Raw genomic sequence first — 27,882 nt, 5'->3', positions numbered from 1 at the left:
ATAACAAAGAGGTTTTAGTTCAGCCAAAAAATAAGGTAACAGGGAATAGAAGAAAAAATCAATTCATTCACTTAAGAGGAGAAATGGGAAGCGTTACAATCACTTCAATCCACAAAACGTTGTTACATAGAAAAAAAAGGAAAAAAAACTTTCTAAGGCAGTCCAATAGAGATAAATTTCACCGCTTTATTCTTATCTTAAAGGACTAATTTATCCTAGAAAAAAAAAAGGTTTCTTTGGGCGATCATTCTCAAAGAAAAAAAAATCTCCCCAAATAGACTCACTTTCACTTTCACTGCCTTTCCTCCGGAGCCGTCTCTGACTTTGTCAGCCTGGGGGCTGTCTATTTACCGCCGCTTTGGAGAGCTTCCCTTGGGTCAAACAGGGACTTTGCGATGTCCCTGTGACCAGCAAGGATTTCTCTCCCTTTTACCATCTCTCCAGGACGGCTTAGGTCCATATGGACCGTTACAGCAGTAAAAGAATCAACGGCGGTCTTGGACCATCGAGACCGCACATTGTGTTGGCGCGACGTCTGGCTCTTGTCCAGAAATGTGCTGTTGTCAAAGCCTAACTGTAGGGAAAAGAATAAGGAGACTAGGTAGAATAGAATAGAATACTTTATTTGGCCAAGTGTGATTAGACAGACAAGGAATTTGTCTTTGATGCAGATGCTCTCAGGTTACATGCAAAACAGCAGAGTAGTAATAATCATATTAATGATATCAATCAGAGAAGGTAATAGAGAAGACAAGAAAGATAATAATAATGCAGCCCTTCTATATGAGTAAATATACTTCGACATAAGGCAGGACTGGTAATTGGTGTTCAGAAGAGTGATGATACAACTGTCCCTGTGTTTAATTGTTTTGGCATTCAATGCCCTATAGTAGCTTCCCAAGGAGAGGAGTTGAAACAGTTTATGTCCAGGATGTGAGGGGTTTGCAGATACATTCTCAGTCCTCCTTCTGACCGGAGCATATATATATATATATCTTCTATGGGAGGCAGGCTGGTTGCAATTATTCTTTCTGCAATCCTAACTATTCACTGGAGTCTGTACCAAACCAAACAATTATAGAAGTACAAATGACAGACTCAATAATTCCTCTGTAAAACTGTATCAACAGCTCCTGGGGCAGTCTGAACATCCTGAGTTGACACAGGAAGAACATTCTTTGTTGTGCCTTTTTAATGATGGTTCTCTATTATACTAAGGTAGTGATGCAAAAAGACTGAAGAAATTGTGTTTAAAATGGGCACATCTTTTTTCTACCTAGACATACCATTAATGTCTAGAAGTCATAGGAGATATGATTGGAGATGAGACATTATTAGCGTGAGTAGGTATAAATTCTACCAAGGAATTCATGTTATGAGGATCTTTCTTTTCTTTCTTTCTTTTCTTTCTTTCTTTCTTTCTTTCTTTCTTTTCTTTCTTTCTTTTCCTTCCTTCCTTCCTTTTTTCCCTCCCTCCCTCCTTTCTCCCCTCTCCTCTTTCCCCCTCCTCCCTTAAGATTCTACATGTTTTATTTTTCACCTGGAAAGGAGTTTTGTGACAAAATGAAGTTTAAAGTAGACCCAACCTTGACAAAAAAGAAATGCTACCGTGACTTCCAGTGACATCATTGGTGATGGCGGCAGGCTCGGAGATCGCTCCGAAGCCTAGCTGACTAACCAGGGGTCTGGCAGCATAAAGAGCGGCCATTTGTCGGTCTCGGAGGGACTCGGCGAAGACGCGGGCCGCTTTTCTGCAGGTGGGGTGAGGTGCTATCTTCTCGGCGACACAGAGGCTTAGCCCTGATCCCAGATGTCTGAAGAGGGGACGCATGGCGGCCCCAAAGCCATGATGCAGCATTTTTGTTCAGCGTAGAGATTTTGGTGTGAATCTGGAGGCCATCAATTTTTTGCTATTTGGTTATCTTTGGCAGTTTTTTTTAATGGGACTTTTAGCAGCAGTGGTAAGTAAGAGTGATTATGACAAGCAGGAGCAAACAAACAATTGAAGAAGGATTAGCATCATAAAGAGTTGTTGAAGGCGGCCCAGGTGGTGGAAACAGAGGAGGGAGAGTGGAGTTTTACCCTGAGGCACCGCTGGTGGATATCTGCAGACCTGCCCTGCCTGTCCTCAAGGATCTGGAGAACTTTGTGTGCTGCTGTAGGAGACTGAAGATTCCATTTGATACAGACAATATTCTATTCACTGTGCATATTGTATTTCTCTCTCTCTGTTTTTGGGGCTGGAGTTGGACACTTGAAAGAGGAATATTGCTCCTGGACAGAACGGACAAACTGAACTTTTTTTTTCTCTTTGAGGTTTGATTTTTTCCTTTTTTTGTGTTGGTGTATTTGCTTCTCCCCCCTCTTTCCTCTTTTTCTGATATGAGCTCCCCCTTGTATCTTTTTAAAGATCTTCATATGGGACTATCCATATATATTTATATTGGACTATACCTTTATCTGATTACATTAACCTACTTCTCCTCATAGATAGCAGTAAAATAAGTCTGAATATTGCTTAAACGGGTAGCAGATAGCTTATGAAACAGTCGGAGGAGCTTCTTAATCTAATTGATATGAGCTGGGCAAAAGGGGGGGGAAAGACCTCGGCACTACTTACTCAGTCGTCCCCATCTACAACCCCTCCAACACCACACAGAAGTTTAGATAATATGGTGGGGGTAGAGAAAGCACCTACATTGCAAAATATATAGACGACTTTGCTATTGATACGAAATAATATGGCTAGGAATCAAGAGGTCACCGAAAAATCCCTGGCCGACATTAAAAATGAAATGGGAGACATGAGGGGATAAATGAAACAGCTGTATTCACAGCAAAAAGAGATCTGGGCAAAAATGGAGAAACAGGAGGGTCAAATTCAAGATTTAGGAGTAAAAATGAAGGAAAGTGAAGGGAACATGGCGAGAGGGAGATAAGGCAGTTTTATATCAATAGAAGATTGGAAGATGAGATTGTTTCGGAACTAGAAAAGTCACCCTTCTTTCTTAGATTTCAAAATATTCCAGAGGAAAGAGGGGAGGAGTTGAAGGAAATTATGGTTGAAATGATTGCAGGGATCGCCCAGAAAGATAAGCTGTTGATACAGAGTGATATTGATGACGTCTATAGGGTCTATACCTCCTATATCAGAAGGCAGAAACTGCCATGTGAAGTGCACGTGAGGTTTAGCAAAAGATCTCCGAGAGAAGTTTACCAGAAGGCACGTGACCATAATACCATATGTGTGGGAGAGATGGTGACAGTATTAAAACAGCTACCAAGAAGAGTGAGGGAAAGGAGGCAGAAATATCAGGACCTAACAGCACAATTGAGGAAACTTCAGGTGATGTATAGGTGGCTTTTTCCAGAAGGGGTGTCTTCTGGCAGGGCCAGAGGTTTCGGATTGAATCATTGCAAGATGCACAAGATTTTATGGAAAGTCAGTTGACGAGGGGAACCCAGAATAACGATGGCGAATTGGATAACAAGAGCCAAGATGATGAGCGAAAGAATAGTGCCCCGGGAGATGAGAAAGGGGGAAATGAGAGTCAAAACAGAGTTGAGAGACCGCAGACGAGGCAGACAACAAAATCCAAGGCTCTACATAAATAACCATGGCGGATGAACTCCGCTTAATCTCTTTAAACATAAATGGTTTGAATTCACTAAGAAAGAGAAATAAAATATTGAATGCTTTACAGAAAAAGAATTGTGATCTGACATGCCTGCAAGAAGTACACATAGTGAACCACCAGCGAAATGTGTTGCATTATCCCTGGATGGGTATAATGCACATAAGTTTAGCAGATGAAAAGAAAAGGGGCATTGTGCTGTATGTTAAAGATCATATCGATTCTAAATTGGTGTATATTGATGGGGAGGGAAGGCTTTTAATGGTTGAATTGAAATTTGGTCGATATAGAATTCTGCTGGTCGCCATATATGCGCCGAACGATAATCAGAGTACCTTTTTTAGAAAGTTGCATCAAAAAATTGCAGAGTTAGGCTATGACCATATATGTGTGGTGGGTGACTATAATGCATTGGCAGATAGGACAATGGATTATAATCCAGGAAACAGCCAAAAGGGGGGGAAGTTAAGAGATAGAAGGAGGGCCCTCCCCAAAACTTTTGAAGACATGAGAAAGGAATATGAATTAAAGGATGTATGGCGTAAATTCCACCCACAGAAACAACAATTTATCTTCTTTTCACATAGACATCAATCTTGTTCTAGGATCGACATGGCTTGGATTACACCAGAAATCAGGGACCTGATTAAGGAAGTAGCGATTGAAGTTAATACCAGGGCTGACCATAATCCACTCTTATTGGTGTGGAAAGGAGTAAGGCGGGGGAGGAAGAGAAGGTGGATGATGAATACAGAAATAGTGAAAGAACAAGAATTTCAACAAATGTTTAAAAGGGAAATGAGGTTTTTTTTTCGAGGAAAATAGGAAGGGAGAAATAACCCCACAGATACTTTGGGATACGGCTAAGGCCTTTATGAGGGGCCTAGCCATTAAATATACAATAGGCACACATAGGAAAAAATTAGAAGAGAGGGCAAGATGGGTAGCCCAATTGGAGCTGGTGGAAAAAGCCTTGCAACAGGACCCGTTAGATGATAAGAAAAAAGAAGAAATGGCTAGAATTAAGCACGGGATATCTCTTCTGGACCAGGAGGATGTAGCTCGGAAACTTAGGGGGATTAAGCAAAACCTTTTTGAGCACGCTAACAAACCGGGCCATTGGCTCTCATATAGACTTCGGAAAGAAAGAGAGAGCAGACGTATAGCACAACTGCAGAATAGTAAAGGGGAATTAGTAGAAACCAAGGGGGAGAAACAGGAAATTATTCAAGGTTTTTTTCAGCAACTATATAGTAGAGAGGAAATCTCAGAGGACCAAATTAAAGAATTCTTGGATAATGCAATTCTACCTAAGATTTCAAATGAAGTGAAAGGGTTACTAAACAAAAAGATAACAATAGATGAACTAGAAAAGGCAGTAAAAAAAATGAAAAACAAAAAAACTCCTGGCATGGATGGTTTGCCAGTTGAAATTTATAAAACCTTTTTAGAAACCCTAGGACAAGATATGATAGTAATATTTAACGCTGTCTTGACAGATACTACTGCACCGAAATCGTGGGCTGAGGCCTATATAACCCTTTTACCTAAGAGCTGACTTATAGGCCCATTTCACTTTTGAATGTGGATTATAAAATCTTTGCAGCTATATTGGCAGATAGACTTAATTTTTTTCTTAACAAATTTATACACCCTGATCAGAACGGCTTTCTGCCATCAAGGCATTTGAAAGACAACATCAGAATCATTTTGGATGCCTTAGAATATTATATACAAGTCCAGCTGGACAAACAAGTGGCCTTTATGTTTCTTGACGCACAGAAGGCATTCAATCGGGTAAATTGGAAGTTTATACTGTCACAGTTAGAAAATATGAAATTTGGAGAAAACTTCTTAAACGTGGTTTGGGCAATTTATGTAAGACAAACCGCAACATTATTGGTAAATGGAGAAGAGGCGGGTGATATTGAGATTGGCAAAGGCACAAGACAAGGATGCCCGTTATCTCCTTTACTGTTCATCCTTACATTAGACCCCCTTCTTAGAATAGTGAGGAGTGATATATAAATTAAAGGGTTACGAGTTGAAGCTCAGGAATTTAAAGTTCAGGCTTTCACTGATGACCTTGTTTTTATTTTAGAGGATCCTATGGTTTCTGGGATACAGCTTTTATGAAAAATAGAGGAGTACAGTATGATAGCAGGGTTACGTATAAATAAAGAGAAGACAACTATTAATCAAGAATATGACTTTGAACCAGAAAAGAGGAATACAAAGCCTGTTAGGGATCAATATGGCCCTTAAAGTACAATACTTGGGAATTTGGCTTATGGAGAGATGTTCCTCTATCAAAATAGATAATTATATGAAACTATTACAACAGATATCTAAGGATATGATAAATTTGAGTGGTAAACAACTGCCTTTGATGGGCAGGATTGCGACAGTTAAGACGCATGTACTATCGAAATTTCTGTTTTTGTTTCAAAAGGCACCGACTAAATTGGACAAATTTTTTTTTAGATCCTTGGAGATAATAGTGGCCCGATTTATATGGCAAGGCAAGAAAGCACGAATTAAAGCCCAAATGTTGCAAAAACGTAAAGAATCAGGAGGCTTCGGAGTACCCAACTGGGAAGCATATTATAGTACAGCAGTTATGACATGGGTGAAGGATTGGGTGACGTTGAGTAGAAGGCGCTTATTGGCCATAGAGGGACATGACCTCCCACAGGGATGCCTCCCTCTGGCCAAGAAAAAGATACCCCCCACAGGTATTTTGTGGGACATTATATTCGGAAGATTTTGATGGGGATGTGGGGAAAAGTGAGGAAAAAGTATTATCTTAAGGTTCTGTGCTGGTTGGCACCGTTGGAGGCCTTAACGCATCCCAGTGTATTTAACTGGACAAGAAATATAATATATGAAGACATTATGACAGAAGATGGCAACATGAAAACAAAGGTGGAATTAGAGCAGCAGGGTAGGAATCTGGAATGGTGGGAATATTTACAGATTAGAAGTAGGCTTAAAAGCGATAAGGAACGGTTTGGAATCTACCCAAACCCTCAGGAGCTGGATAAGATTTTGTTCGGCAGAGATAAGAAATTGTTGTGGAAGATCTATCAATTTTTGACCTGTCAAGGTGTTAAAGAAGAGATGGATAAAGGCCCTTTAATAGCATGGGAGAGAAATTTTGGCCATGAGATTGAAATGGGTAAATGGTGGGATCTATGGAGTAAGACTATTAAACTCACGATATCTACAGCGTTTAAAGAAGATATATATAAGATGGCTTATAGATGGCATTTTCCCCCAACGAGGTTAGCCAAAATGTTTCCTGGGTTATCCCCACTCTCCTGGAAATGTGGGAGAAGAGATGGCACATTCTGATGATCCTGTATTGAGGCCATGAAATACTGGAGAAAGATTCAACCTGGCTAAGAGAGGTTACCGGGGCAAGTATGGAATGGAAACCCAAGGCTTTTTTACTAAGCATAAAACCAGAAAACATGAGTAAATCTATATGGCATTTGAGCCTACATATAATTGTGGCCGCAAGAATAACCTATGCGCAATTTTGAAAATCTACTACCATACCATCGGAAGATGTCATAATTAAAAAGATTTATGAATGTGCAGAAATGGACAGAATGACAGGTTGGCTGAGGGACAAAGGAGAAACGGAACATTATCTTAGCTGGAACTTATGGTATATGTGGGCGACAAAGAGAACAGCAGGGACTTAAAACTGGAAAAGTTAAATAGCAGCTGTTAACAATGGGTACCAAAAGTGAACGTGGGTATTGTAATAGATCCCTGAACTTTGTAACAAGAAGATGCTGGTTAGAAACTAAACAATGAGGAAGACAAGAATATTGGGCTGTGAACTACTGTCACCGGGGGAGGGGGGGAGGGTTTGTATGTTTAAAGCTGTATTTGTATGTCTTATTTAAAAAAAAAGTATAACCAATAAAGATTACTTAAAAAGAAAAAGAAATGCTACCAAATGTTTTAGGTATACACGGTGGCCCTTGTGGCACGCTGGGGTTGTATAAGGTTGTTAAATGTTCCAAACATGGTTTAAACTTAGATATTAAATTTATTATGGCTAAATGGGAAAGAAGAAATAAAGTGGAAATACTGTTTTATTAAAATTATTTTTTATTAAAAGTCTTCTATTAAAAAAAGATAGCGGATAGAACTATCGTCTTTTACATGAAATTCACATGTGACATGAAAAGGAGTGGAGCTTTGGTTGGAGGGTTTCATATACTATATTGTTTTTTTAGCCATCCCCCACCCATCTGTGCTGATTGCAGGGTTGGAAAATGCAGACCCCACGTGTATAAGGCTACAAACCATCCATTTTTACATTGGTGCCATCCTGATGTGTTGAGAGCCAGTATAATAAAGTGGTTAAGGTCTAGAATTCAGGAGATTGTGAATTCCAGTTCCGCCTTAGGCATGAAAACTGGCCGGGTGAGAGTGGCCAGTGACCACTCAGGGTGGTTGTTGTGGGGAAAATAGGAGAAAAAGTTAGATATGTTCGCCTCCTTGAATTATTTATACAAATAGTAAGGTGGACTTTGGACTTCTATGTAAGACACTAGTTTACATCCAACACATCAGAAAGTTATCAGACTGGATAATACTGTATTAGACTGATGAGATCTTTGTCCTAAAAAAGGAAATTTTGTATACTTTTTACAATCACTTCAGCATGTCAGGGGAAAAAAAACGCCTGATATCTGAGATCAATGGACCGTGGCTGATTCCCTTCCGCATATCTTTTGAGATATTGAGAAAAATAAAAGTCTTTAAAAGTATTCTAATTAATAAACAAACTTTAATACGAAAATAATAAAAGTAAATGAAACAGAAAATAACTAATGGTTACATTTTGATAATGAAAGCTACGTTTGCCAAGTTGGTTGCCGAACAAAGAAGAGAAGAATTTTGGAATGTGTAACGCGTGCGCAATAAATCACTTTCAGATAACATTTTGTTTTATGACCTGTGCAATAAAGCTTTCTTAGTTTAACTCTTGAATGTCAGTTTAGGCAGTTCAGGCCTAGCAAACTTTTTAACATCGTGACACCCCTTCTTTTGCTAGTCTGGGCTGACATCATCAAATCATCAATTAAGGCACATCTTCTTTCGCAGATATTCGTGTTGATTTGCGGCGAGTGGTTTGTTAAGCATGTCTGCAATCATGTGTAGAAACATATTGCAATTTAACAAAACCTTGCTTAACTAATTGCTTTGTGTTTTGATAACGAATGTCAATGTGTCTGGACCTAGAACCTGTAAAATGTGACTCAGAAATATAGACAACAGATACATTATCTTCCATCACGGTGATTGGTCGAATCGGACGTGTCCAGATATCTGTGATCAAAGCATCAAACCACGTTAGAGAATTACAAGCATCTGAAACACAAGCATATTCAGCTTCAGTAGATGAACATGAAACAAAACTCTGTTTTCTCACTTGCCAGTAAACAGGACAACCATTTAGGAACATCATGTAACCAGAAGTGCTTTTGCGTGACTTCTTGTCGCTCGCCCAGTCGGAATCAACAAAACAAATCAACTTTGGTTGATCAGTGTGTGTTGGTTCTAGCAATAACTTCATGTGTTTAGTGTGTTTCAGGTATTTCAACAACTTCTTAATGCATGACCAATGAAATTGTGTTGCCTTACCTACGTGTCGTGATAAAAGATTAACACTAAGTGCGATGTCAGGTCTGGTCCAACTACTAATGTATAATAGTGAACCAATGACTGAACGATAGAGTGTTTGATCCTCGAACTCAGGACTTGGTTCATGTGTTAAGTTGTGAAAATCTGTTTGCATGGGTGTCTTTGTTGTGCTAGCATCTTTCATGTTGCAATGATGTAGAATGTGGTCAATTTTCTCCTCTTGTGAAAGACTAAACCCCTTCTGTGTCTTTTCAATTTGAACACCTAAATAAGTGCTAATGTGTCCTAAAGATTTTAGTGTGAAGTATCTCTGCAAACTTTTGGCAAAAATCTCACTCATTTTCTTATTTGGACCAATATAAACAATATCATCAACATAAACAAGAATTATCTCATATGCATTGTTAGATCTTTTTGTGAACACGCATTCATCAGTTTCGGACTTAATAAAGCCCATTGAATTTAGTTTGTCAGTAAGACATAAATACCACATGAAACCTGACTGTTTCAGACCATAAAGACTTTTGTTCAGGAACCAGGTATCCCCTTCTTGCTTTCGGAATCCTGGAGGGCTTCTCACGTAGATCTCTTCATCTAGGTCTGCATGTAGATAAGCTGTGTCCACATCAAATTGAAAAACTTCTAAACCAAGAATAGTTGCAGTGGTTAAAGCAATTTTTACGCTTTCAGTTCTGACTGTTGGTGAGTAAGTGTTTGTGTAGTCCTCAGGATAACGTTGAGCGAAACCCTGAGCTACCAGTCTGGCTTTGTATAAAGACTCACCATTTGGTTTCTTCTTGATTCTGTAGACCCATCGGGTGCCAATGACTTTCTTATTTGCTGGAGGTTTTGCAGGTGTGAATACATTAAGTTTCTTTAAACTGTCCATTTCATCCTGCATTGCATCATATCATTTGTCTTGTTCTGAATCAGGAAGCTGTTTGATTTGTGTGAATGTCTCTGGAGGAAGAGTAACGTTGCAAATCAAAGGTAATGGTGATTTTGTCAGTTGCCATGAATAACGTTGTGGAGGGATTCCTTTTGTGGCCCTCTTGGAGCGTCTAGGAACATCAGTCCAGTCTTCTTCTTCATCATCATCATCCTCGTCCTCACGTTCGTCGCTAGCATCAGCATCCGCGGCTTGCGAAGACGGAACATCAGGTTGTGAAGAACTGGTAGAAGGAATATCTGCCTGCAAATTGTCATCAGGCTGCATGGCATCTGGAACACCATCTTTAGGAAAATAAACTTCAGGATCATTGGAATGAATCCTGGACCAGTCAATATCTTCCTCAAAATTAGCAGATTGTGAAATGACAATCACATGTTTAGTATCAATGAATTTGTACCATTTTGAATTATCATCAATACCCATAAATCTCAGTCTCTTTGCTACTGTACCTCCCTTTCTCCTTTGACTTAAGGGAGTGTTTACCATAGCATATGAACCAAAAATGTGGAGGTTCTTGAGATCAGGCTTATAGCCATACAGCATGTAGAAAGGAGTTTGATTGATTACACTGCTCCAAGTACGGTTGACAATGTAATTTGCATATTTGATTGCTTCACCCCAGTATGCGTTACTGAGATTGGCATCTTCTAGAAGACAACGCATCATGGTTTGTAGAACCCCTTGTCTTCTTTCTACGACTCCGTTATGAGCCGGTGTATATGGAGCAGATGTCTGATGAAGAATTCCATTTTTACGCATCCAGTCCTGGAAACGCTGAGACATGAATTCTGCACCACGGTCACTTTGGATTCTGGCGATGCGAACTTGGTATTGTGTAGAAACAAATGCTGCAAAGTCTTTAAAGATCTGAAAGGTCTCAGATTTCTCTCTCATAGGATATACAAATCCATATCTAGAATGATTATCTACAATTGTTAAAAAATACTTTCTGCCACCAAGTGTTGGTGGGAAAGGACCCACTATGTCAGTGTGTACCAAATCAAAAATGCGTGTTGACAGGCGTGTAGCGTGTTTGGGAATTGCAGCCGCCTTGGATTTAGCCTTTTTGCAAACCGCACAATCCAAAAACACCTTACACCCCTTTAGATCCAAACCTTTTGCGAACTCCGGCATCTTTCTAAGAACACGGAAACTGGCATGTCCCAATCTTCTGTGCCACTTGTGAATACACCTGGAATGCAAAGGTTTACCAGTTAGTGAATTCTCAACATTAACAGTTTCATGAGGACCCTCAGGCTTGCTTTGAGCAATCTGTTTCTGTTTTGTCTGTTTGTTGGCTTTAGGAGCCTTTGGCACAGTAACGTTTTCTCTCTCTGGGACAACTCTCTCTGGGTCTACGTTGTGCCTTTTTGGAGTTTGCATACTTGCCTGTGCTTGCCCTTTAGGCTTTGGCTTTAAGTAATAAACACCACCAATCAGCATGGTTTCAGCAACAATATCACCATCTTTAACTAAGTAACTTGCTTTTTCGAGGTGGTGAACCTGGAACTTTAAATCTCTAGACAAGTGACTTTGACTAAGCAAATTACTGGTTGCTGAAGGTATGTAATAAACATCAGGGATGTGTGTATCGAGCTCTTCAATGTAAACAGTTCCTTTTCCCATAACCTTGCAAGTGTGGTTGGTGAAGGAATACAGTTCTCGATACTCGGGCTCTGGTTCGCCCATCTCTGTGAAAAGTTCCCTTCTGTGGGTAACGTGCACAGCTGCTCCACTATCTAAAGTCCACAAAAGACGTCTGTCGAACTTTGGATCAGGTTGTGGAACGTTGGTTATGGCCAGTGTCAAGTGGAGCTTGTGAATCACGCCTTGGACCACGACGACCTTGTCTTCCGCCTCTACCTCTGCCTCTGGAGTCTGTTCCTCTGGGCTGGTACGTGATGGGAGCTGGAACTCGTTGGGGACAATCCCGGGTGTCATGTCCCACACGGTTGCAGGTGTAGCATTTTGGCATCCTTGGAGCGTAGCCTCTTCCTCGGAAGGGACATCTGGCTGGAGCCTTTGATGCTGGAGGTCGTTGCAGATGTGGTGTAGCTAACCTGATAGCTTCGTCTTCCACTAAAAGTCTGCAAACGTGGTTAACTGTGCGTTGAGCAATAGGCACGTAGTTAATCTTTGCAACAGCATCTTTCCATTCATAATTCAATGAGTTAATGATGATGCTAATCATTTGGATATCATCGATTACATGGCCATTTTGTCTCAATTCACTTCTCATTCTTTTCAGTTTGGTCAAATGTCCACCAATTCGTTCACCAGGTTTCAACTTCGAACCATGGAACTCAGACATGAGCAAACATGAAGATTCAATTGAAACAGGCCTGTAGCAATCTTCCAAAATAGCCCATATTTCTTGGGCAGTTGCATCAGGTGGAAAGATACCTTGGATCTCAATTTCCATTGACATGAGTAAAGTCGTGATTGCTCTGTTTTCGAGGTCTCTTATTGCAGGCGTCCAGGGCTGAGGGGGAGGATTAAAAACCATGGAATGTGTGCCTTCTCTTCGAAGCAAGAGCGCAATTTCACTGACCCAGGCTTTATAATTCTCTCCTGACTCCTTTAACTTGGACTCACCAGTCAAGGGGGTGACTGTGAATACCTGCTGAGGAATGTGCATCGGAACAATTTGTTGCTCTGGTTGCAAATCTGGTTGTTGAACCAGGGGATGCTGGGGTTGCATCATTGGCCTTTGCGTGGCAACATCAAATTGGCTTCCTCGAATTCGCCTTTGGCTTTGCCTTTTTCCATCTAGGGAGGATTCAACGCCGCCAGGGGGTGTTGAAGACTTAACCTTTAGAGGCAAAGTTTTGTCTTCTAAAGGGCTCATAGGTAAATCTCTAAAAATCTGGTCCAACTGCTTCATCTTTTGCTCTAATGATTTTTCTCCGCCAGCAGATGGCAGTGCAGCCTCACTTTTTGGCTGCAGTCGTCTATACGTATGCGGAAGTTCAGTTGACTCAAAGGGACCACGTGACCTCGGTGACGTGTACATGTCTCTTTGTTCTAATTGACCAATGAACTCTGTGGGGTGTGTCTTAGGCTGTTGTTTTGAAGACAAGATGGCGTCCTCAGATATTTTGGGAGTGGGGGAGCTCCTCCTACTTCGCTTTATTTCGTTAAAGCACTCTCTCACGTCCCTAGCATATTTTTCGAAACGTTCTATTTGATCAAGATAGCTTTGCATTTCTTGCTCATCATCTGGGGAGATTTCATAGACTTTGCTTTCTGTGTGGGAGGATTTTTTCTCTGCCGGCAGTTGCCATTTAGACTTTTGCCGTTCATTAATTGTATCTTGATAATGTGCGAGGGTCTGGGAATGGAGTGGCTCTGGCAGAGTGGGAAGTTTTGGCTTGGCCCCCAAAAATTCATAATCTCCTGGAGATATTTTAGAAGGAGGAACCACTGACCTCGTTTCGTGGATGTCGCGTCCTGTAGCTCCTTCCCCCATATCTGGCTCGGCACTTTGTTGCTCCTGGAATACGTTTGAAGGTTTTTGCTTCTCTGTGTCCGAGGAAGCCTCCTCGTCAGAGGAAGCTGATTCATCTGTGCTCGCCCCATCTTTCCTTTTCTTTTTTTTCTTTTTCTCCGACATTGCTAATTAGGCTTAGTCGGTTATCTTTAGATAGCACGAAGAGAAAATACAGCCATAAATTGTAACCATCTCAGCTGGTATCATCAAAACCAAAACTCTGCTACCAAGTTGTCAGGGGAAAAAAAACGCCTGATATCTGAGATCAATGGACCGTGGCTGATTCCCTTCCGCATATCTTTTGAGATATTGAGAAAAATAAAAGTCTTTAAAAGTATTCTAATTAATAAACAAACTTTAATACGAAAATAATAAAAGTAAATGAAACAGAAAATAACTAATGGTTACATTTTGATAATGAAAGCTACGTTTGCCAAGTTGGCTGCCGAACAAAGAAGAGAAGAATTTTGGAATGTGTAACGTGTGCGCAATAAATCACTTTCAGATAACATTTTGTTTTATGACCTGCGCAATAAAGCTTTCTTAGTTTAACTCTTGAATGTCAGTTTAGGCAGTTCAGACCTAGCAAACTTTTTAACATCGTGACACAGCATTATGCCATATGCAATAGCTAAAAGACAGAATTCCAGACAATTATTTTGAAGTAATCAGCCAACTATTTAGCAATAGACTTTAATAATAACTCTTATAAATGTACAGACGGGCAGTACTTTGTATATCCAGCAGAGGGCAGTGATAGCCTAGTTTCACTCTCTAGCTGGTTAAACAGTTCAAAGAACAAAATTATTTTATGTTTTGTAGTTCTGCACAACCAATCTATAGAACTTGTGGTCCCCCCAAATAAAATGCATTAAGCATTATATTCTCTGCATTATAAATTTTCTCTTGATATACAATGCAGAGAGGCCCTACAGTCTAATTTGATTTTTGCTTTGGAAAAGTGACCAAATGGAAAATGGTGGATAAAAATTAGGTTAAGTCATTTGACACTAATTGGCTCTGCTACCCCCCCCCTCTCTCTCTCCCTCCCTCCCTCCCTCTCTCTCTCTTGGCTTAAATCTTGCTTTTGCCATCAGCAACTAATATGCTGGACTGCTGCTGCTTTCATAATGCATCTGTTTACGTTAAAGGCTAAATTACTAAGAGTTTGAGAAGTTGGAATAAAATATTGAGGAAGGTGGGAAATAAAAAAAACAGAAGTAAAGGAGAGAAGCAAGTACAGAAGAATTGCATGGAATAAATGGGCTCATGGAAATATTTCAATCTTTTCTAATCCATTGTTCTTTAGATATATTGCCCTATAATTGTTCGAATTCCCAGCCACCTTGGATAAAATGATAGATTCTAGGAGATGCCATACAGATTGATTTACATCTTCAAGCTTCTAAATTTTTTGAATTGAGAATTTCACCCTCCAATTATTTTTCCAGGCACAGCAATCAAGTGTTTCATGTTTTTATACAATTACTATTTTTTCCTTTTAATTATTAAAAAAAGATAATTCCAAAGCATATATATAGTAGGATTAAACAGCAGCAAAAACTACAGAAGTTAATAAAATCCTAGCTTTGCTGGTTTCAGAGGGGATGAATATCATATTATACAAAAATATACAAAAATGGTCAGATATATAAAGACTTCATGCAATAAAAATCCACTGGTTTTCATGTATTTGATGTTGGTAGTACTGGATTGTGTCTATTTCTGTATATATATTTTAATGAACTATTAATAATATTATAATTTGCATATTCTAATATGTATGCAAAACTCACATTCTATTAATAAAACAATGATAGAATCAGTATGATTGTCTCTTTATGCACATAGTAGTAAACTAAGCCTTTGTAAACCATGGTCAGACTTGGATTATTTCGAAAGACTTACAAAGGTAACTGTTTTTATACTCCAGCTGTAACATAGCAATTGTCTGTTTCATCCCCAAGATTTCCCAGCCAGATTCCTTCAGGAAGAAGATATCCTGCCATATCTTGCCCTGGATGACTTCTTCCCTTTCCATAAAAAACCTAGTATTGACTGACAAATTGTTCTTTCAAAATTCACCCAATGAGTTGCAAGAAATAATACATGTCAAAATTCTGTACTCCCCGCCCAAATATCTGAGAGTAGATACATACATACATACATACATACATACATACATACATACATACATACATACATACGCTGTTTCCCTGAAAATAAGACCTCCCTGGATAATAGGCCCAATTGGGCTTACACACAGACACACACACACGGTAACAAAGAAAAACGGTCAAGGAAAGGATGTAGCATCCACTGTGGACCCTGGTCAAGCAGCACTCATATGCCATGTCCTGAATAGAAAGAAGTAAACTTCCAATAATCTTTTCTGCCATCCTCACCACTGCACACTTCCTGTCCAAAACAGTAATACCTCCAAACCACACAGTAATACAATATAACAGGATACTTTCAATTATCCCTCTATAGAAAGTGATAAGGAGAGAGATCACTTCCAGTTCCTGCTGGCGACGGACGTGCTGTCCGCCGCTCGTCTCCTCGGTTGGCTCTGTAAGGAGCACAGGGGGCCTTGGAGGGGTCTCCTGACGAAGGGCGGCTCGCTGAAACCTCCCGGAAGCGGCGGCAGCCGGCGGGGGTCTTTTCAGCCCCGCCTAGGAGCTGGGGAGCGGAGGGGGGGTTTGGGACACTCTTTCGACGAATGGGCTCCAGGAGGAAGGAGTTTATCCAAGGAAGAGCGGCTGAATGCTGGTGGTGGGGGAGCCATCCTGATCTCCTTAATCATCATTAAAGGATAAGCAGCAGACTACTGTAAGTTCGTGTTCAACTTATTTGAAACTGAAGATTAGAGGGGGGTGTTTCTTCTCTTTACCCCCCCTCGGATTAAGCGGCATTTGAACTATCTCTCTCTCTATTGGGATGGAGAGAGAACAAAGGCTGACTCGTCACTTGAACTAACTATGTGAGAAAGATCGCTATCACAATTGCAAGAGATGATTGCTGAGCTGTCTTTTTTTTAAAAAAACTTTATGGAGACCTCCGTTCTTCTCCCTGTGAAAGGAGGAGCCAAGGTGGCTCCCTTCCATCTTTCTTTTTGCACTTACAAATGAAGTCTGCCTTTTGAAACTACCTTCGAAAAAAAAACCCTCTGGTATTGTTTTATTACCCTCTCTGAGGGAGACCAGGACCCCCCTGTTACGTGGTCTTTCTGGACTTTGATTATTCGACTTTTCCCTTTCTGGTGTGCCTCAGTGCCTTGGAACTGTGAAGGAGAATTAACTCTTCGCTTTCGGATTTGCCTGCCTCCTTGGACTGGCACAGCTGCGCAATCCGCTGACACCATAGTCTTTGTAAAAGACTTATATGCATCTCTGAACTTAGACAAATGGGGCCTAAGAAACCACCAACGGGCAAGTCATTTTCGGCTCCTGTGTCTGCCACCTCCAGTCCAAGCATGCAGCAAACAAAAATTACTTCATTGTTACAACAAGAAGGGTCTGGAGAGAGCCCAAAAGAGCTGTCTGTTACCCAAATGTTTGAAGAAATTATGAGGGGTCAAAATGAGTTGAAAAAAGAGGTGACAGATCTCAAAGATGAACTCAGAGATGTTAAACATCATATTTCAGAAAACAAACAGAGAATTGTGGTGTTGGAGGAGGGAGAGGCTGGGCTGGGGAGGGGGTTAAGGCAATCCGGAAGGGAAATGTAGACCTGGAAAACTTTATGGCAAAAATAGAATTTGAAAGAATGTCTTTTTTTCTCAGATTTCAGAACCTACCAGAGACAGAAAATGAAGACCTTAAGGATATTATGAGTACAATTTTAGCAGAATACATTAAGAGAGACAAAGAACAGCTGTGGTGGGATATGGATCTGGTTTACAGGATTAATTCAGCTTATGATAGAAGTCATAATGTTCCAAGGGGGGTACATGTTAAATTTCTCAGGACGACCACAAGGGATGAGGTGCTTGGGGCCCAAAGGGAGGGACCACTAAAATATAAAGATGAAGAAATCACAATTCTTAAGCAAATTCCGAAAAAGATAAGAGAAAGGAGGAGGAAGTATTCCTCCTTATCAAAGAAATTATACAATAAAGGAGTTTGGTTTAGATGGTTATTGCCAGAGGGAATGTTGATCTTTTGGGAGGGAAATAGAATTAGAATTAATTCAGTGCAGGAGGCTGAAGCCTTCATTAAAAAAACATTTCTCTCTCCTAGAAGACGAACACAGGGAAAGTAGTGAAAAGGGTAGCAAGGTACAAGATATGAAGGAGGGGGGGCTGTGGCTTCACCTGGGGGCAGGGAGGAAGGAGCAATATCGAAAAGGCTCAGTCACAAAAATAAAAGTATTTGAAATATTTGTAATTGTTGATATACTAGAAAGTGACAAAGGAAAAATGATTGAACACATGGTTGATACAATGTAGAATAAGATTCTGTTTTTTGCTTATCTTTTATACGTTGTTTTTAATATTGTAAAAATTGTGAGATTTCAAGGGATTTCTACCACTAGCGTGGGAGCTGCCAAAATTTTCTGTGTACCCCTTTACCTTTTCCCATAAATGTTTAAAAACCAATCAAATTATTTTTTTTTCCAAAAAAAGAAAGTGATAAGGAGAGTGGAAGAGAGATGTGCTCTTCTCATACAACACAGAAAAGGCAGACACTGCTGTATCCACTTCACCAGTGTCTTACTGGTGAATGAATGAAAGTAACAATTGCCGAACAGAACTATAATTGAAGATCAATTTAGGGACGGACAGGGCTTTCCTCTATTTCAAGTTTTTCCACCCTGGTACTTTCCAGACGTCTTGGAACTATAGCTTCCAGATTTATCAGCAAGCATGACCAAAGGGTTTTCAGTGAGCTGCGCTCCAAAACATCCAAAGGTCAGCTGGACAAATTTTATTTCCACTTTTCACCATCATCTCAATATAGGAAGTTTCCTGAGGGAGGCTCAAAGTAGATAATAGGAAAGAAAGAAATCATAGAATAGGTTACCCAGGAGGCAAATTCAAAAAGTAGAGAATAGGACCAATACAAAAATAGTTAATTTCATTTATATATAAGTTCTCTTACTATATTTGTATGCTGCTAAATTTTTAGATTCATAGCAGCATTTACTTCCCAGATGTTTAGTACTGTAATTTGTTCTTTCTATCCAGTAAAATCTCAATTTGGTTCCTTTTGAAAACCTCATATGGATTCAGTCGTTCAAGTTCTGCATCTCTTTTTTTTAAATATTCCAAACAGCAAAATGTTGTATCTCAACTACAAAAGAAAATTCTCTGTAATTCCAATTAATTTCAACAGAATAAAGAACTTGCTATCAATATAATGGACCTCACTCTTCCTGATTTTAATCTGCTATTAAATATGTGTGTAAGAATCCTTGCAGGAAGCAGGGCCATTTAAAACAACTGAGATATAATTTTGAGCTTTACATATTACATATATAGGTCTGTTGTACAGTAGCAACGTAGTGAATAGCGGATTTTAAAAAGAAAATAGAGGAAATATGGCACCTGATGATCAGGAGATGTTTTTTAGATTTATTAAAACATTCCTTAAAGTTGGTTTAATGAATTTACTAGGTCATTCCATAACCAAATTCTCAAGATAACTTAGGATTCATTGCTTCCTTTGTTTTGCTTTTACATCTTGGGGTATATGATGACATAATAGTTGTACCATATCATGCGGTCCAGAGCAGTAGTAATATTGCAACAATTCTTCCCATAATAGTTTTGGCAAGAAAAAGCGTATTGTAGGATTCACTAAAAAAGAAATAGTTTGGCATCAAACAATTGTAAAAGAGTGTATGAAAATAACACAGCAAACAGAGAGCTGAAGGTATATGAAAGCTCCCTTGGATGTGACAAAAACATTTACAATCTTTGTAAGGTGTAGCATTTTGTTTCTCAGTGGAATTGTGGTTGATTTTGAAATGCTGGAACTTATGATAGCTTGCAAAGGAAATATGTAATTATGCACACAGGGTACAGTTTTTCTACTACATCCACTCTGGAGTATTATAAATTCCATCATAAAACAATATTCAAAAGCAAGCAAGCAAAAAACCCAGCAATAAAAAAAATCTCCTGATTAGGTTTCCTCAGCATGATAAAGATTATCAGATTTGGATTATAAAAACCTGCATAAAATTAAATTGGAGTAAAGAATCTGTTTTCTGTATCCCTTTGTTGCCCTATTGTGGTCATCTGGATTTCTGCTGCCTAAATTATCTAGCTCTGAATAAAGGCATCCTTATTATGAAAAAGTGTAGCATAACTATCGTACGTAATTACTTATGCATAATTACTTACAAATAATTACTTTGAATTTAGCAATTTCCTGCTCTCATCATTCATTTGTAAAACACATTGTTTGTATTCAGGCATGTTAAGCAGTATACCTTACTGAGTCATGATTTCTTGATTAAATAAACAATTAAGTTTGTAGAACATGCAAGGGCAGAAATCATGCGCTTAAAACGACTTCGTCAGGGAAGCCCCCAGACGGTCCCTGAAGCCTTCGGAGCGCTCAAAACGATCCTCCGAGCAAACAGGAAGTCACTTCCGGTTTGCTCAGAGGGTTGTTTTAAGCGTTCCGAAGGCTTCAGGGAAGCCTCGGGACGGTCCCTGAAGCCTTCGGAGCGCTCAAAATGATCCTCCGAGCAAACAGGAAGTGACTTCCGGTTTGCTCAGAGGGTCGTTTTGAGCGCTCCGAAGGCGTCAGGGAAGCTCATGAAGCCTCCGGGGAAGGGAGTCTGTTTTCGCCCTCCCCAGGTTCCTATAAAACCTCTGGAGCCTGGGGAGGGTGAAAAAAGCATGTAAAAATGGGGGGTCGCACCTGTAGTGCGCGCATGTGCACTGGGGGGGTCACGCATTGCATTATGGGTGCGGCACGCCCGCACACGACCCCCCTGCGCTCCCCTCACTTATGGCACGGGAGCCAAAAAAGGTTCGCCATCGCTGCCCTAGGCCTTAGATTTGACATCCCTGAGCTAAGACATGACTTAGTGGACTTTAACTTTAACTTTAACTTTTATTTAATTTCTAGACTGCCCCTCTCCCAGAAGGGACTCGGGGCGGTGTACAGTCATATTAAAAACAGTAAATATACATAATATAAATATAAAATAAATATAGATGTGGCTGGAGGAGGTAGCCATAGTTTACTGTACAATAGTTAAAGTTAGATTTAAAATTTTTAAAATTTAAAAATACATTAGAAACGCCCCTAAAAACTATCCCAGGGTAAAATATTTGCCAGGAGGTATAAATGGGACTATAAATGGGCCAGGCCAGCTAATTGGAACAGGTGAGTCTTAAGTTTTTGTCGGAAGGAGCGGAGGTAGGTAGTAGTTCTGATATCGGGGGGGAGGTCATTCCAGAGGGTTGGGCCCATCACAGAGAAGGCTCTACTCCTAGGCGCCGCCCGTTGGCATTGCTTGGTGGACGGCACCCGGAGGAGTCCCTCCCTGTGAGAGCGAATTGGTCGCAGGGATGTATGCGGTAGGATGCGATCCCGCAGGTAACTAGGTCCTGTGCCATGGAGCGCTTTGAAGATGGTAATCAACACCTTGAAACGCACCCGAAAAACCACAGGCAGCCAGTGCAGCTCGCGCAGGAGAGGTGTTATGTGGGAGTACCTAGTACTCCCCATGATAGCCCGCGCGGCCGCATTCTGAACTAGCTGTAGTCTGAGGGTGCATCTCAAGGGGAGCCCCATGTAGAGAGCATTGCAGTAGTCCAGACGAGACGTCACCAGCGCATGAGTGACCATGCGTAAGGCATCCCGGTCCAATAGGGGGCGCAATTGGCGCACCAGGCGAACCTGGTGGAGTGCATGAACCCAATCAGTGAGCTTTAATAAAAGATTTTCAGTCAGATGAACTAAAACATTTAGCTGTTTAAAGAAGTGCAAACAACATGCCTGAAAGATATGCTACTACCAAATTGGCACCTCATGATTGGGTAAAATGCATCATGGATTTGGTTATTTTTCTCATTCTCTGATGTTTGAAAACTTCATTGTTATTCATGGATTTTCCTGAAGAAGGAGATTTCTTTCTTTTTTCCTTCATGGCACCCAGCAAATTATGCAATGGCTTCTGGAGTGACCCTCCGCTGCGTTTCCCCCCGTGCCTTATGAAAGAAGGTTTCATAATGACTTTTCACTCTTGCACATAGACTGTATTTTCCTCCCATTACCAAATATTTTTACAGCATTGTCACATGAAGCACAATTGACTGAACAATGCTTGAAGTTCTCATCATTGTAAATATTATTTATAATTAGGGAAGAGACTTTGCCTCCATCAGTTAAGGACCAGGCAGGCTCTCCAGGTTAATATCAGGATCAAAAATGCAACATAGTGAGGTGCGTTAGGGAAAGGGTATATGGGAGCACATATAATAATAATGATCTCATTTGAAGGATTTTCTTCAATATTAGCATTTCCCTAATATTTTCATTTGAAGCATCCAACTAAAAACTATTTAATTACATGGCTAAAGGGTAGAAGTCTGCTTGAAAGCTACTGTTTGCCTGTCTCCTTGGTTCTTCCCACCCTGTTATTTTCTGCTTGGCTTGTTAGCAAACGAAACTATTGTCTCTCTTACAGCAATTTAGCTTAAATTGGGTGATGGTTGCATCAAGGTCTTTCAAAGGCCTTCTTAGAGTTGATCCGTGACATATTGCAATTTGGTAAAGAAACTGATTTCCAGATAAGGAACTACCTTCGCTTGGCTGAGTAGTTCAGGCTATACAAGACCTCCTTTTAGTAGTCCAAGATGGATATGAGGATTTTTTACACGATATTTTGATCTACCATTGCTCTTGAAACCTTAACTGTATGTGATATTGAGACTGCTGTTAAGAGATCACGAGCAGATCTTTCTTTTCGTTATGAAGAAATTAAGACCCTACAATGCTAAGCTATGATAGTATTTGTTTGATTTTAGTTTGGTGAAATATATGAACTTAGGGGTGGGCTTCAAAAATTTTAGCAAGGGATTCTCTGCCCGGTTGCTGGATGGCTGTGGCTGTGGTGGGTGTGGCATAGCCAGCCTCCTACACCACGGGAGGGGGGGCATTTTTGCCCTCCCTGGGCTCCGGCGGCTTTCCCCGAGCCTCCAGGAGGATGAAAAAGGCCTTCCCAAACTTCCAGTAGGCCCATTTTTCACCCTTCCTGGGCCTCCCAGTGCGCCCTGAACTTAACTGCATCCAAAAGGGGCCACATGGGGACTCCAGGGAGGGGCAGGGCAGGGTGGACAGGGCCAGCCAGAAGTGGGATTTGGGGTTCTCCAAACTGCACAGAATCTTAGTTAGAGATTCTCCCGAACCCCCGGAAACCCCCAGCAGCCCACCCCTGATACTTAGTTATATATTTGCTTTTTGACTTAGTTAGTGTTATGTGAGACACCAGTTTTGTATTGATGGGTATATTATTCCAGCTAATTTTGCAGCAACGCACTTTCTCCAAGAGCTATGACTACCTAACCAATAACTTCTAAACAATGCATAAATGAAGAGACAAGTTCCACCTCTCAGATGAGCAAGATAGCTGCAGCTGCTATGTAGCAGCTAACATAGACTCTGGAATTACGAAGTTGGGAAGGACCATTTAGGTCACCCATTGAATTCCCTGCTCAATGCTAGAATCCAAATTAAAACACCCCAGACAGATGGCTCTCGAACCTCCACATGAACACATGCAATGATAGGAAGCCCACCATCTTCCTGGATAATTGGTTCCACTGTCAAACTTGAGTCAAACACTCAAGAAATGTGCCCCTCACCAGCAAATATTCTAGCATAGTTTCATGGAGGCAAGAATAATTTCTAATGAGAAATGGGGCCAAAGAGAACCGTGGAGCTACTGCAGAAACCTCCTGGAAACTGCAATTTAAAAGAAAATGTTGCCCAGAAACAGATTTGCTGACGTTTCCAATCAGAGCAGAATCTGAAATAAATTGGTTCAGCTCCCTGATATTATGTAGAGATGGATTTGCAGCTAGTCCCCGAAGTGGTGCAAATATTCTTCTGGAAATATCCATGGCATTCACACGAATTAATCGCTGCTTTCGGCAGCAGATTTGGATCTGTGAAAAGGGAGGAAAATGTTATAACCGTTGTTAATGTATCTGTACTTTTAGGGAAGAAGAAAAACGTATTGGATGCCGGTGCCAAAATAATTCAGGGGGCAGGATATTATTTTCTGCTCTTTTCAGTTTTGAACAATGTGCTTTTAGGATTCAGGAATCATTTTTCGAATAAATTCAAACTGCAGTAATGCATGATAAAAAAAATCATTGTTGTGGTAAAACAAAGTGTAGTGCTTCAGACTGAAAAGTGGGCATGGACATCTGTGGGCCATATATGGCTGACTTGGGAACCCAGGAAAATACACATTTGAGTTAAGGAGGATCCAACAGTTTGTGACAAAGTAATTTGTGTGGCTGCCCTCTTTACTTTTTTACCTCCTTGTGGATGCCCCTGGAGGTTTGAAACCTAGTTTCTGTGTTCATCTAGAGTAGAGTTTGTCAACTTTAGCAAAGTCTGGACTTCAACTCGCTGGCTGCTAGGGGAATTCTGGAAATTGAAGTCCAAACATCTTAAAGATGCCAAGGCTAAGAAACACTGATGTTGAGGATGTACAAACACCAGACATGGGACTGCATAATGGTCCTTCACAACATCAGCAACTGATCAGAATTCAGTTTGAAAAATGCAGATGAAACTTTTGTTGTTTTGCTCCAATAAGCTCTGTAGGGATTAAGCGGATGTGGGAGTGTTTAGAAACTGGGTGAATGTTTCTCAGTCAAAGATTAACCTCTTTCGGAATGCTAAACATTGGGCACTTGTTCATTGGAGCGACAGCAATGGGAACACTGGAGCATCTCTTTAAAATCCTTCCCAATCGATCGGCTGTGTCTGGATCTAAGAATATGTGGCAATGTTAACAGCAGTTCCTTTCTTGTCCTGCCTCCTCTTGCTTCCTTAATTGAAGTTTGTTTGAAGACATCCTGAGAACACAAACCAAATATTTAGTTGCTGCAAATTGGCACTTCGGATCAATTACTCGTTGATTTGACAAGTGTCACTTTCTCCCCTGGCTATCACATTCCTTTGGGCTCAGGTATCAGCATCTTAAAGTGTATGAGTCGCCCTCCATCCCCCAGCTCTGATCTGATGCTCTCTTTGCAAGCACGTTTTTCATCAGGCTCAGCAATCTATCACCCAAGCTGACGAGATTTTCAATGAAGAAAAGTCCTTCTTTACTAATTCTTTGCGTGCAGGCCAGTGTCTGCCAGGAACTCCCCCCTCCCCGGGCTTTCAAAGTTGGAGAAAAATAGGTTTTGTGTCCTTGTGCATTTATCACTTTGGTTAGTCCGTGACTGCAATGCAACAGGACCAGAGTAATTTATTCATTTTAAAATAAGGGGACATTTTTACAGAAAGAGATTTCCTGTTCCTCTTGACATTATGAAATTACAGTATTTTGTCCTTGTGTAAACAGCTCCCCAAAGATTTTATAGACAAAATCTAGGTCTCAGAACCGCTTTGCCTTCTTGTTCTATTTTCATTGAGATTAGGCTTCCCAATTTTGTTTTTATATCACACTATTCAACCAGTGTTCTACAGTTTGAGCTTCAGATGTCATAATTCCTTGTTAACACATCTTTAAATACCAATTTGGTCATAATATGGCTTACCTCATAGTAGCCATCTGGGCTGCAAAACCCCAGATCACTACTAGATGGCAGCAAACATGTATGCAAACAGCAGACATAGTATGCCTATACCAATCTTTTTTTGCTATCTTTACTAGGAAAGGAGCTGATTAGAACTAGTACTTCCAGACCTCAGCTTTCAGAAGAACCAGAAAAGTAGATCAGCCCTATCTGATGAAATTACTAGGTTCACTTGAAAGCTGATTACAGTAATGATTGGAAAGGATTTAAACAAAGGCCATTTCCTCACCAGTGATTTATAGTGTCCTAGAGCACCATCCAGCCATCTCTGTGGTGATATAAAATACATTCATTAGTAATACATTGACATAGCAATAGTTAAATGACAATTCACATCACCAGTGAAGAAATGGCATAAACCCGAGTCATTAGATGGTTGATATTGAAGATCTTGCCAGCGATATCTATGATAGTTATAGGGAGGAAGTAGAGCTCCCTTTAAAATAAATTCCACCAAAACATTCACTATTTGGATGTGGAAATAGTTTTATATCATGTGTTACTCAGATGCACACAAAAGATGCTAGTTCTGATGCAAAGACACCCCTGCCCCACTTTAATCTAGACTGGCTTGAGGTTGTTTAATATTTCCTGTTTATGGGGATTGTGGGATTGTGGGATTGTGGGTACAGAGTCTCACAGTGAAGGGTGAGGAGGGAAATAGCATAGCCAGTGTAATTTTTGTTTAGTGCAACTCAAGAAATTGGGTAGGGGGCAGGGAAGAGGTGTCAGTCAAATTACAGTAGATGCAATTATTTTGTGAACTGAAGTGTAATGTGGCAATTGAGGTACATCTCCAAAATAAATCATTTTTAAAGAATAAATAAATCTAGGATTGCATATTTGGATACTGACCAGGGCAACTTTGATCAGTAAAATGCCTTTCAGTTCCATCAATGTTTGTTGTCATACAGTTAAAAGCAAAATATGCCATTTGTTTCTGCTCTGTCCTTGTGTAATGTTGCTTGGCAGTAGAAGCCTAGGCAAAGTTTTGCACTGGATCCAGATGGGTGATCCCTTTATCCCTGGAGGCCAGGCACCAGAAGCCCCTGGGCCCCTGGAAGGTATCACTGCTTAATGCACAGCTACTGAGCCAGTTTATTTGCTTGTCTGTTTAGACTCTTGTTATAGTCCTGTTCTTTTTCTGCCCTGATGCTACTATTGCCTAGTCCAGTGATGGCGAACCTATGGCACGCGTGCCACAAGTGGTATGCGCAGCCATTTGGCAGGGCATGCAAGGCGCTGCCCTGTCAGCTGGCCAGCGCGCATGCACGCACTGGCCAGCTGAGTTCACCTTTTTAAAAGCTATTTTTCGCCTTCCCCAGGCTCCAGAGGCTTTATAGGAGCCTGGGGAGGGCGAAAAGAGCCCCCCCCTGCAGGCTTCAGGGACCGTCCGGAGGCTTCCCTGATGCCTTTGGAGCGCTTAAAACGACCCTCCGAGCAACCCGGAAGTCACTTCTGGTTTACTCGGAGGGTGGTTTTAAGCGTTCCGAAGGCATCAGTGAAGCCTCCGGACGGTCCCTGAAGCCTCCGGGGGGGCTCCGGGGGTGCAGGGGAGGCTCTTTTCACCCTCCCCAGGCTCCTATAAAGCCTCTCGAGCCTGGGGAGGGCGAAAAAAGCATGTAAAAATGGGGGGGGTCACGCGTTGTGCACGCATGCGCACTGGGGGGGTGTTGTGCGTTGCATTATGGGTGCGGCACGCCTGCACACGACCCCCCTGCACTTCCCCCACTTGTGGCACGCGAGCCAAAAAAGGTTCGCCATCGCTGGCCTAGTCTGTCCAGATACTTAGGCTGTTTTTATTATTTCCCCATTTTAAGTAGTCATTCTGGAATCAGCCAGTTTCTAAATCTAATCAATCAATCAATCCTTTGTCCAAATGAGTGCCCATATGTGATTTCCATACAGTCAGAGTATAGCCAACCTCTTTTGTCCTAGCACAGTTTAGAATGGTTTGCACACCAACTAAATTGCTTATCTGTAGACTCCCGAAGAGAACTATAGATGAATTATAGATCAGCACAGCAAAAGGACTACAAGTTTGAGAAGACTGAGTATATCCTTACATTTATATTCTTTATTTCAGAGGTGGTATTCAGCAGGTTCTGACCTGTTCTAGAGAACCACTAGTGGAAATTTTGAGTAATTTGGAGAACCGGTAAATGCCACCTCTGACTGGCCACGCCCCCATCTATTCTCTGCCACCCAAGTCCCAGCTGATCCGGAGGGAATGGGGATTTTGCAGTAATCTTCCCCCACCACACCTACCAACCCACACCAAGCCCACCAAGCCACGCCCACAGAACCAGTAGTAAAAAAATTTGAATCTCACCACTGCTTTATTTAATGCAAT

The 27,882-nt window shown here is 40.9% G+C and overlaps 2 protein-coding genes across 2 annotated transcripts in view; both read left to right on the top strand.

Annotated features, from left to right (window-relative positions):
* Positions 1-27,882, top strand: part of LOC309401894 (uncharacterized protein) — a 395,822-nt gene that overhangs the window by 226,140 nt on the left and 141,800 nt on the right. The window lies entirely within an intron of this gene.
* Positions 3,142-7,472, top strand: LOC309382046 (uncharacterized protein). Its single transcript, XM_081933500.1, has 2 exons — positions 3,142-4,023; positions 6,331-7,472. Exons 1-2 carry the CDS (start codon positions 3,618-3,620, stop codon positions 6,987-6,989), a joined length of 1,065 nt encoding a protein of 354 aa, XP_081789626.1. The 5' UTR covers positions 3,142-3,617; the 3' UTR covers positions 6,990-7,472.

The sequence above is a fragment of the Natrix helvetica genome (assembly GCF_964273705.1).
Source record: "Natrix helvetica genome assembly, chromosome: Z".
NCBI classification, from domain to species: domain Eukaryota; kingdom Metazoa; phylum Chordata; class Lepidosauria; order Squamata; family Natricidae; genus Natrix; species Natrix helvetica.
This window is presented reverse-complemented; position numbering and strand designations above follow the sequence as displayed.